Raw genomic sequence first — 12,856 nt, 5'->3', positions numbered from 1 at the left:
GTTGACACAAATTCAATTCTTATAATACCAAGGCTAAAGTTATTTGTTAACCCAGATTCAACTCTTATTATACAAGGGCTAGTGTTATTTGTTAACACAGGTTCAACTCTTATTCTGCAGGGGCTAGTATTTGTTAACACAAATTCAACTCTTATTTAAGCAAAAACTAGTGTTATTTGTTAACACATATTCACCTCTTATTATGCAAAAGCTAGAGCTTTTTCCCCAACCAGTAAAAAAACAACCCAACCAACCATCAAAAAAAGAAAGAAAAGAAAAAAAAACAGCCAAAAAGAGAGCAATTTCTAGCAAAATTCAAATATCTACTGGGACAAATTAATCCACTTTAAATGTTCAACAGATATACATCAATGCTGCCAGGCACCTTGCCTTTATGTTGTATAATTTAGCGGCATTAAGTCCTCCTCTTTAGGCATGTATAATACCCGTATCAAAGTCACTGAACCACATTTTTTTTTTTTTTTTTTTTTTTTTTTTAAATATTTTTATTGAGGTGAAAGATAAAGTGATACATAGTAACCACATACATAGGCCTCCAGCCAGTGGGGGCGGTTTAGAAAAGTATACATCACTGTTCATACACAGAGCGTTACATCAAAAATAAGAGGCATGCAAACATTTCAAACAATAAGAAACTAATAACCATAAGCAATTCCAAGAGATGTAATGTAATCTAAGTGGTTAATAAACCTGTGAATCAACCTCAGTTTTTAAAGTTTATTGTATATAGGACCTCTTTTTAGGTCCTCACATCTGTACCTTCTTATTAAATTCAATAACATATAGGGTCAAATATAAGCCCTTGTTGCTAGGGTGGTACAAAGATAAGTGAATAGAATATGGGGGGAGGGATTATTATATAGGGCCCTTTTTAGGTCCTCCAGACTATAAACATATATCTATATCACAGGAAGGTTTATCAACCATAACTATGATAAAGGACTCTTATGTATTTTTTTTAGGGGGTCTTCGATGGGATCTGTGTCCCTTAGCTTAATAAATAAGCTCCAAAAAGGGGGGGCGGAGCTTAGCACTATAGAATATGAGTAAAATAAACTAATGTCATCAGCCATATCCAGGCATGATCTAAAATCTGGTATATAATTCTTGCAACATAGGAACATGTAATTGAACAGATTAAAATACTAGACAATATTTTGAGCACTAAACACCAATGTTCTATAATATACAGATAGTAGGTACATTCAGATTGTAATTGGGCAGCACATTATAAAAATGGCTATATAATAAACCAGCTCTAATAAGTCCTATTTAGGGGACATGCAAACTAATATGACTGTCTTTCTAGCATTGAATAGCAAAGGGATGGGATTATTACTAGCCGCTACATTATGGCAGGCGTATGGTAAAATAAAGGTATAAGAATTATTGTACTAGTTAGATCCCTGCAAAACCCGTCTAGGACTACATACGAGTATATGGGTGCAATATGGAAAGACATATAGCTAAAACTTCTTGCATCTCATGTCCCTGTGATAGGGATACGGGCCGTAGCTCAAGAACTATGGATATATATAGACTTTAAATCATTAAAAGTATGAACTGGCAGGTAAACATTAACTAGGGATACTATACTCTATAATATCACATAGCACTGAATACACAGAGAAACTAAACATCAGAAAGATAATGAGAGTGAAATATTTTGCAGTTTGAGCATGGTAAACGTAATGGGAATCAGCGCTATACCTGCAAATAAAGTAGTGAAGTTCTGAACATAATTTGAACAATGATATAAGCTGCAATACATGGTACTAAGCGGATATTAATATATGCACACACAAAAAAGCTATTTGCATAGCAATCAAGCAGAAGGTTGCTTCCTCTATTTCAGACATTGCAAGTACATGGGGTGACATTATTTAAGCTATCCTTCCACACATAAATGTCTGACTGACCTGTAGACCTATTCTTATGTAATGGATAAATTCGGCTATATAACTGGAGGGTACTGGATTTGGGTTAATATATCTAGAAGTAAGCCTAGCTCCATATTAAGTTGTAAATAGTTACAGAACAACATATTAAGTAACCAGCTATGTGTTATGGTATAAGGAATTAGAAGTATCTAGTTGGAGGAATATATTTACATTTTAATTTATATTGTTGGAGTACCAATGGGCTTCATCAGTATATGCATTTAATCTGTGATTGTATAACTTCTGGGAGGGTGTTAAAGGAAGTTAGCTACGATTGGTGATAGAGAGAATCCCCCGTCCCGGCCGCGGACAGAGGGGCTCACATATTTGTTTGTTTTTGGACTATGATTGCTTAACACCCACCATGTCAGCATAAACCAGCACCCACCATAGCAACAGCAAAATGGGAACATTATAATAACTGTAACTTGGCAGAATGTGTTAACTGTTCATAATAAACCGTTCTATAAGTTAATAAAGATGTAACATCAGAACTCCAGATCATCATCAGTCTGTCTTCACTCTTAGCCGAGGCAAGCATCTAGTCTCTTTGAATGACTAAATGAAAGCTGTGACCTTGTGTAAGTTACCCTAAGGTATCAGTACATCGATTGCGCAATCTATCCCCTTTGCAACTCTAAAATGTACAGTAAAATATACATAATAACTGTCTGAGATAATAGCTATCAGTGTTACATAAGATCAGTAGCATATTATTTGTACACAGGCTTACAGTCAACCTTATACTCATATAAAGCATTTAACCAGGCTAATATATAAATGGAGTAGCAGAAATAACACAACAGGGCATAACACATACAATAATAGATACCAGATGTTGATTCCAGATGCCTTAGGAGTGTATCTGAAGTTCCCAATGATGACCAAAGTCCAGGCTTATAAAATCTGTTTACAAGTAGCCAATCTCAATTCCCAAGGCAGGAGATGAGGAGATAAGAGTAAGTGACTTAGGCTACAAGATCACATAAGTGTGCCGTACAAATCAAGCTGTAACTAAACTCTGACTCCCCTCTAGTGGTGGGAAATGGCCTTTACATCTTCCACCGGGGTATTTTATTTTTAATCTAACCCACAAAGCCTATATAAGCAGACAACCTACCTATAAACTAAATAAACAGTGTATTAATAATTTGTAACATGCATAACCTGAAGTGAAACAACTGAATATATTTAGACACATCATATAACAACTATCCTTATTTGAAAAGAAACAACTAAGATCAAGGTGGCTAACTCGTACTGGCTAGGGAACTAATGCATCCGACTTTGCTGTCATCATAAAAAGATCCCACTGCCAAGAGATTTCTGCAACTTGCATATGTTAACCTTGCCCCCTTTAAACATGTTTAATAAAAAAGATCATATACTTTGATGTAAGTCACTTGGTATATATGTATTGTTCAGAGTATGTGACGTTGTAATAGAGGCTGCAAGATATAAAAACAAACACATAACCATCTTATCAGCCTATATCAAGACTTCTTATGTCCATGTTTCTTAGAAAGACCTGTATAGTGTATGCCATCCCAATTCCAAGCCACCTTAAGAGAGAAGAGGAGCTGGTAGTGGGTGTATAAACATGGTACTGAACCACATTTTTAACGTTTATATCCCCGGACATTCATAAAAGGCAATAATAGAATATCCCGTTTTATAGAAAGGGAAAAAATAAGTACAGTGTTAATACTTGCACTCCAAAAGGCTCAGCAAGTTGTTTCCAGCGGGCAGTCGTTTTCCCTTATTTCTCCATCAGGTTACCTTTTGCTCAGGCGTAGCTTTACATGACACTATGGGTTTGTTTTGGCAAGGGACGACTCTAATATCACCTGTGCCTGGATGTTCCCACTTCCAGATATAACGCTATTGTTCCTGAAGCTAAGCGTTTTCTGTCAGGTTAGATCATGAGGCTCGGATCCCTCCGGGCGTCAGCAGCTCCTACCTTCCATGCAACTGTGGTGATGTGCTCACTGCCTCTAAACGTCAACAGCTCTTTGCTTCAACGGACCAGCCTCACTGTTATCGGTGGGCCCCGTCTTGTACCTTTAGCCAGGTGATGGATCTGGAGCGTGCACTTCACCTGTCTCAGGGTCGTCTGGCGCTCCGTCCTCGACTCGCCCCACCTAGGGGATGTGTATTCAGTGAATACGTCCTCTGCAATTCTTGCGGTAAGTTTTCCACCAGGGGAACAACTATTACTGGGTACTCTTGCAAACAAAGATATTTGGCAGGCAATGTTAGTTCTCACCGATTATTGCCCCCTGTCTCTAGCCATCTTTCTTCCGATCCTAGGACAAATGGTACGATGCGGTATAGCCGCTGGCCATAAACGGCCATGTAGGTTTCTCCAGCTCAGGTGCGAGTGATAGCACCCTTTATCGCCACTGTATTATCAACCCAGACAAGCAGCGAACTTCTGCGGGCTATGCGGCTGTGAGCTTAGGGGTAGTTTTTCTCTCATGCGTTCACCTGAACGCCGACCTGGAGCAGGTGTATCAAAGCTCCGCCCCTTCCGGAAAACCCAAGAAAGCCTAGTTTTTTTATTGTTAAATGGACATTAAACCCACTTTTTTTTTTTTTCTTCCATGATTTAGGTAGAACATACTATTTTAAACAACTTTACAGTGACTTTGCTTCATTCTCTTGGTATCATTTGTTGAAGGATCAGCAATGCACTACTGGTTTCTAACTGAACACATTGTGAGTCAATGACAATAGGCATATATTTGCAGCCACCAATCAGCAGCTAGAACCTAGCTTACCTAGATAAACCTTTCAGCAAAGGATAACAAGAGAAGGAAACAAATAAATAATAGAAGTCAATTGGAAAGTTGTTTAATATTTTATTCTCTGTCTAATTATGACTTTGCTGTCCCTTTTTAATATACATGGTTATACAAAAATGTCATTTGTTCCATGAACACTGCTTTTATCACTTAATTTATGAGAGCTCTGCTCTGTTGGCTGAAGTATTGAGTGCTTCACCACTGCCTTTGACATACTTACCTTGCCATGCTCCAGCAAGGCACTCGGAGCCCACACTTCATACTCAAATGGTTATCGCTGCACTGTTCTGGCATATACTGTTCACAGGCAGCGGTTTGACAATTGTATAAACACATTTTCTGTGTGTGGGAGAGGGGTCAAGCCCATCTGTCCATGCCATCAAAACGGTAGCTGCATTAGGTTTGTAATTTATATTGCCGTTTCCGAATTCTATACAAAATGTTGAGCCGAGTTATATCAAGTGATTATTTTTTTTTTTTTTTTTTTTTTTTTTGTGTGTGTGTAAGGTTTAGCAGCAATGCAGCAAAATTCCCCTACAGACCCCATCGTGGGAGAAAATCTTTCTAAGGATTCCGCTGTATCTGAAGACGATGATTTTGATGAGTTTGTTATTATTGGTAATGTGTTCCTTTTTTTTTTTTTTTTTTTTTTCTTCTTCTTTTGGGTACTTTGAAGTGATTCGTTCAAGTTAATGGATTATTTAATTTATATGCCCTTTTGGATGCCTGCAGTACATGGAAGCCTTTAAAATATGCATTTAATTCATACTTTTTTTTTTAAATTTTTTTTATTGAAACCGACCCTGTTCTTGCAATCTCCAGACTACCCTGTATCTTGCCACTTTTTTTAAAACGGACTGTGGCGCTACAGCGGTATGTTTCTGATTTTTCATTGCCTCTGGGAAGAACATCTGCAGTGTCCTCATCCCCGAAGGTGACAAGCATGTCGTAACTGACCATAATGGCTTGGGCACTATGGCGAATGATTGGTTGTAGCCCTTGCAGTCCGTTATTGATACAAAAAAAAATTGCTTGCCGGGGGAGATTTGAGGTTGCAAGAATTTGTTTAATTTTTTTATGTAAACATATAACTGTATTCCAGTTCTCCTAGGTAACTGATTACATTTTAATAGCAACTGAAAAGACTAAGTGCTCAGTTGTTTAAAGGATCATAAAATAAAGTAGTAAAACTGCATCATCAAAAAGTGCGGAGTAAGACATTGGAATAGCACTTATGCTGAATTTTAAATATATATTTTTTTCTGTGAGCTAACCATTCGTTTGAATTGTTGCCCAATCATCGCTCTCCCCATATTGCACTTTTGTTGTAGCTGGAACGCTGATTGGACAACAATTCAAACAGCTCACAGAAAAAAATACTTTTGAAGTGGATGGCGGAGCATGCAGTCTTTGAATTTAATATCTATTTTAAAAGTAATCCATTGTAATGAAGTTGCACTATAACTCCATCTAAAATATCACTAACATTCCGGATCTGATTTTAAAAAGGGGAAGGTTAACTATCACTTTAAAGTTTTTAGTTTTGACTTTAGCCTGCCATTAAGAAGATAGGGGCAAGTGATTTGGTGTGGAGGAGAAACCGTTATCAATGCATTTCATATTTTTTCATATTCACACAGAACTAGAAGATTATGAAAGGATTAACAACTCTAACACACCTCAATCCTGCAAAATGCATGAAAGGTACATTTGTGAAATGAATGATACAATGAAAGCTTTCCATGAGTTGTAGATGGGTGCACGTAACTTACTAAATATATCTGTACATTTTTAGGACTCTCACACAGGCCTCAAACTCAGCTGAACAAATTGCCAAAAAGCTTTACAAAGCTTTCAGAACACAATGGCTCCAGACTGACGTTCCGATTTCCACCTGGCCAAGCATAAGTATTGAGCAAGTATGTATAGCCATACAAGCAATAGTTGCCTAACTCTCACTATATAGTCTTATTATATGAAGACTGGTGCAGAATATCCAATGCTGATATTAAAATAAAAGCGATGAGTTAATGTAAACCTTTTTAATAGATATATATTTTTATTTTTTAAGATAATTAAAAATGCCATTCCAGAGGAATTTGAGTCAAGTTTGTGTTTATTGAATGAAATAAAAAAGTTCAAAATGAAAGAAGCTTCAGACTGGTCTCCGCTTCGATTCCAGGTTATAAGCACCTTACACCATCCCCTCAAGTAAGTGAACGTCTTCTATCTCGAAACTGCTACAATGTAACAAAGCTTTAGTGTCACCAATTTAGTCAATACACATACAAACGTTATCAAAATATATTGCACAACGGGAGCGCACACTTTGTTTACAAATATACATAGGCTGAGCAGGATATATGTATGTTGTATCCTTTGCTATTAATTGATGCACATAATGAATTCTCACATAATGTGAGTAACAACAATGTGCTAAGGTTTTAGAGCCTGTTATTGTTGCATATAACCATGGGGCCAATCAGAATTCTTTAGAAAAAAAACATCAAATTATTTTATCTACAAAAATCCTTATAGACTTCAATCATCAGTTTATTTCTGTTGATAATCATTAGATAAATTAGCTGATGGTGAGCCAATAACAAGTCATATGTGTGACTTGCTCTCTGTAGTGCACTGCTGATTTTGAGCCTACTTACTGTAGATATGATTTTCAACAAATTTATACTAAAAGAATGAAGTGAAATAGAATAGAATGGAAATTAACTGAAACGTCTCTTAATCACGTGCTCTATCTGAAACCTAAACGTTTGTCATTTTCACAACCCTTTAACTCCACCAGCAGATGTAATAAAACCTATACGTTTGCTGATGTTTCTGAGATTGTTTTGTAAAGTGCTATGTGCTTATTTAAGTCTTAAAATGAGCATAAAACATCTATCAGTATTAGTACAGTATATTATGTAACCATCAAATGATAGTTGGAATATTTCATGTTTTACACTTAAATAAATCACTATAATTTAAAAAAAAAAACCCAGAAGAATAAACTACTAAATCCTTGTTTTTCAGGAGAGATGCTGTTATAGCTGCGCAGCATTATGTTTGTGCTGGCTGCGGTACCCAAGTAGAGCCAAGTAAGTAAAAGGTGTCTGTATTATCTGTAAATATTCTCTCTAAGGGTACAGTAACATGATACACCAGGATGAGGCGCTTCACATTTACAGAAATACCTGATTCACAACGGTCATGTACTTAGTATGTATGTGTATATGTATATGTGTGTATATGTGTGTATATGTGTATATATATATATATATATATATATATGTGTGTGTATATATATATATATATATATATATATATATATATATAATGTGTGTGTGTGTGTGTATGTATATATATATATATATATATATATATATATATATATATATATATATATATATATATATATATATATATATACACACACTATCGAACAACGTGAGTACACCCCTAAGTGGAAATGTCCAAATTGGGCCCAATTAGCCATTTTCCCTCCCCAGTGTCATGTGACTTGTTAGTGTTACAATGTCTAAGGTGTGAATGGGGAGCAGGTGTGTTAAATTTGGTGTTATCGCTCTCGCACTCTCTCATACTGGTCACAGGAAGTTTAACATGGCACCTCATGGCAAATAACTCTCTGAGGATCTGAAAAAAAGAATTATTGCTCTACATAAAGATGGCCTAGGCTATAAGAAGATTGCCAAGACCCTGACGCTGAGCTGCAGCACGGTGGGCAAGACCATACAGTGGTTTCACAGGACAGGTTCCACTCAGAACAGGCCTCGCCATGGTCGACCAAAGAAGTTGAGTGCACATGCTCAGCGTCCTATTCAGAGATTGTCTTTGGTAAATAGACGTATGAGTGCTGCCAGCATTGCTGCAGAGGTTGAAGGGGTGGGGGGTCAGCCTGTTAGTGCTCAGACCATACGCTGCACATTGCTTTAAATTGGTCTGCATGGCTGTCGTACCAGAAGGAAGCCTCTTCTAACGATGATGCACAAGAAAGCCCGCAAACAGTTTTGCTGAAGACAAGCAGACTAAGGACATTGATTACTGGAACTATGTCCTGTGGTCAGATGAGACTAAAACTTATTTGGTTCAGATGGTGTCAAGCGCGTGTGGCGGCAACCAGGTGAGGAGTACAAGCATGGCGGTGGGAGTGTCATGGTTGGAGCCTGCATGAGTGCTTCCAGCACTGGGGAGCTACAGTTCATTGAGGAAACCATGAATGCCAACATGTACTGTGACATACTGAAGCAGAGCATGATCCCTCCCTTCAGAGACTGGACCGCAGGGCAGTATTCCATAACGATCCCAAACACACCTCCAAGACGACCACTGCCTTGCTAAAGAAGCTGAGGGTAATGGTGATGGACTGGCCAAGCATGTCTTCAGACCTAAACCCTATTGAGCATCTGTGGGGCATCCTCAAATGGAATGTGGGGGAGCGCAAGGTCTCGAACATACACCAGCTCTGTGATGTTGTCATGGAGGAGTGGAAGAGGACTCCAGTGGCAACCTGTAAAGCTCTGGTGAACTCCATGCCCAAGAGGTTTAAGGCAGTGCTGGAAAATAATGGTGGACGCACAAAATATTGACACTTTGGGCCCAATATGAACATTTCCACTTAGGGGTGTACTCACTTTTGTTGCCAACGGTTTAGACATTAATAGTTGTGTGAGTTATTTTGAGGGGACAGCAAATTTACACTGTTATACAGGCTGTACACTCACTACTTTTACATTGTAGCAAAGTGTCATTTCTTCAGTGTTGTCACATGAAAAGTTATAATAAAATATTTACAAAAATGTGCCTGTTATCATTGATTTTTGATTGATATATTCTGCTCAGTAACTTTGAGAAAAGCAAAGGGACAACATTATTTACAAAGTTTAATGTATTTTGCATCCCCGTTCTTGTGAAAACTAGAGTATTTACATGATGATTACAAATATTACCTCTTATGAGTTGAGCCCGGTGATCAAAAACTCGCCGGCATGGTGAGAAATCATGACAAATCTTTGGGGGCTTTTTTTAAAGCATTATATTGTAATGTATGTGCCTCTCCTTCACATCCAGAATCCTACATCCCTAGAGAAAACGCTCTCAATGTAAAACATATATATTTTTTTAATTATTTTTTTGTGGCCCTCACAGTACTGACGAGACTTCTTAGATAATCTCGCCAGAGTGGAGAGTATGAGATCATCGGGCCCTCAGACTCTGAACCAGGGAGGTCAAGACCACATCATCTGGATTCTTTAAAGGCGCAGCACATTTACTTATTTCAAGTCCATAATTATACTTATTTCCATGTTGCACTCAAAGACCCCATTCTCAAGTCCCAATAGCAATGTTTCTAAAAAAAAAAACTTTTAAACCTTTTATTTAACGGATAAAGAAAATCTTAAGGGACAGAAGTAAAAAAAAAAATAATAATTCTATATTCTAGAATAAAATTGCCACACTATGTAATCTTTAAAAGTAAACCTACCCTTTCCTCATGGGACGGGTTGCCTCTGTTAGAGGTCTCTAGTAATATCGGGCACTGTGCAGGCCACCTATTACTGCCATATTGCAGGATATCAGGGCATATGCTTTTCTCATTTACGTTCAAAGGTTAATCGTGCATTTGACTTCTTATAAGTTTAATATTGATGATTTAAGCTGTATTTTCATTCCTAATGCAAAAAAAGACTGAGTAAGATTTGGAAGGTTTTGTGACAATACAATATGTAAATCATTTACACTAGTAAGAAAAAATAATTTTCAGATTTCAAAGCTACAACAATATATATATATATATATATATATATACATACATACATACATACATACATACATACATACATACATACATACATACATACATACATACATACTCTCTCTAGGAACAAAGATTCCTACAAAATTTTAATTTGTCAAGTGCATGTTATGGTATTTAATTTCTGAAAGCAGATTCAATAATTGTGCTTCATTTTCTAAAGCCAAAAAGCATAATCTGTTCTAATATGAATTTTGATTTGTATTTTACTTGCTAGGATATACCAGTAGATTGCGTTACTGTGATTATTTTGGAAAGTATTTCTGTGATTGCTGTCACAGCTATGCAGAAAGTTCCATCCCTGCTCGGATTATACTCAAGTGGAACTTTAGCAAATACTACGTCAGCAACTTTGCTAAAACTCTCTTGGACAGTATATGGCAAAGCCACAAGTTCAACGTGAAATCTGAGAACTCGGAATTGTATAAAAAAGCGAGAGATCTAAATCGAGTCAAGGTAAATGTTACGTTTTTGCTAGAAATGAGCATTTGATTTTGTTTTACTCTAGAAGTAGTTGGTTCTAATTGAACTGCAGAAATCTATAATTAGGTTATATGATTTACATGTACATTCCATAAGTGTCTGCTGGAACTAGTAACTATTTCATATTTGTGCATAATGGGCTGTTTGCTTAGGACATTAGCATGCACTTAGACTCGTTAAAGGATATTGTAGTGCAAACCTGGCTTGCTCTTATTCATTAGCACACTATTTTATCACTGCCATCCCTGCAAGTCTATGTATTTAACTCCTTTGTGGTTAAAGTAGCGCACGGGAGCCACAGAGAACTACAGAGAACTACTGATACCGTGTGGACCGGGTCAGGCAACTGCTGCGTCAGTTGTGAGTCAGTAGTACTAAAACTGCACAAATTAGATCATGTAGATTTTGTACTACAATGTCCCTTAAACTTTTCAGGAGGAAACTGGGCTCTGTTGTATGTAGCTTTTTGTATGTTTTTATGGCTTTTTTTTTATTTTTTTTATATATATTCTGTAAAGTAGGGGGAAAAGTTATTGGCATGATTTGTTCGTTTTTCACATACAAATAATATTAATTATTTGTAAAAGGAAAAAAAACACAATTTTTCTAAGATTTGAGCCATTTTATGTATGTGTAAATAGTAACACATTTGTTATCTCAAAATAGGAACTTCAGGAGCAACTCATTTATATAAAGAGGCTACTAGCTACTTGCAGATTTGCTGAGAGGTAATGAGCATTATGTATATTTGACATTAAATGCTTAATTTTATAATTTATTTCCAGAAAACTTGCAAATTTTGTTTTTATTGAAAGAAATTTGTTTTTTGTTTTTTTTATCCCATTTTAGTTGAAATAGTTTATTAACTCCTCTCCTCCTTCATAAGTGACAGAAGATACAAAAACAGTTCACCTTATGGTAACAATATACATCTCAACATAGGGATCTAACAAAATAAGCGTGCCTACTTCAGTAATGTTCTCTTTAGTTAAGTCTTTTAAGAGTCCATATGTGGTATCACTCCGTTTGTAACATGAAAACTTCAGCAATGGGGTTTATTTTTCCCCCTTCAACACATATCTTGTATTAAGGAACCTTTTTTCTCCATAATGAAATGAGGAGTAACCTTTTTCCAATAGTGTTTCCCTCCTTTTTACTCCATGTCTTGCACTTTTTATCCCATTTTATAGGGACACTGAACCAAAAAATTTTCTTTCATGTTTCAGATAGAGCATGCAATTTTTAAGCAACTTTCTAATTTACTCCTATTATCAATTTTCCATTATTCTCTTGCTATCTTTATTTGAAAATTATTAATGTAAATCTTAGCAGCCAGCCTATTTTAGGTTCAGCACCATGGATAGCCCTTGCTTATTGGAGGCTGATATTTACCCACCAATAAGCAAGCATAACCCAGGTTCTCAACCAAAAATGGGCTGGCTCCTATGCATCACATTCCTGCTTTTTAAATGAAGATGGCAAGAGAACAAAGAAAAATTGATAATAGGAGTAAATTAGAGCATGCAATTTTAAGCAACTTTCTATCTGAATCCTTAAAGAAAAAAATTGCGTTTAGTGTCCCTTTTTAACCTTAATTTGAAACATTTAGTATCATTTACATTTTGAAGTTATCTGTTAGATGACTCATCAAAGGAAGCTGTAAGAAGTACAGAATGTTTGTGCCTACTATATAACTATTAATATTGTTTTCATAAACCATGGGCATCTTAACCAAAGCAAAAAAAAATCAGAAATCTTCCCCATTAAAAACTCAA

General features: G+C 36.4%; 1 protein-coding gene across 4 annotated transcripts in view; it reads left to right on the top strand.

Annotated features, from left to right (window-relative positions):
• The window catches only part of RUBCNL (rubicon like autophagy enhancer), a 103,898-nt gene that overhangs the window by 56,340 nt on the left and 34,702 nt on the right, over window positions 1–12,856 (top strand). For all 4 annotated transcript variants that reach the window (XM_053708011.1, XM_053708010.1, XM_053708009.1 and 1 more), the window contains 7 exons: window positions 5,273–5,383; window positions 6,406–6,469; window positions 6,561–6,684; window positions 6,837–6,976; window positions 7,799–7,863; window positions 10,816–11,054; window positions 11,748–11,809. In XM_053708011.1, coding sequence (XP_053563986.1) covers window positions 5,273–5,383; window positions 6,406–6,469; window positions 6,561–6,684; window positions 6,837–6,976; window positions 7,799–7,863; window positions 10,816–11,054; window positions 11,748–11,809 — 805 coding nt within the window. The remainder of the gene's footprint in view (window positions 1–5,272; window positions 5,384–6,405; window positions 6,470–6,560; window positions 6,685–6,836; window positions 6,977–7,798; window positions 7,864–10,815; window positions 11,055–11,747; window positions 11,810–12,856) is intronic.

This window comes from Bombina bombina, chromosome 3 (assembly GCF_027579735.1).
Source record: "Bombina bombina isolate aBomBom1 chromosome 3, aBomBom1.pri, whole genome shotgun sequence".
Classification (NCBI taxonomy): Eukaryota; Metazoa; Chordata; class Amphibia; order Anura; family Bombinatoridae; genus Bombina; species Bombina bombina.
The sequence above is the reverse complement of the archived record's forward strand: the minus strand, read 5'-3'. Positions and strand labels throughout refer to the sequence as shown.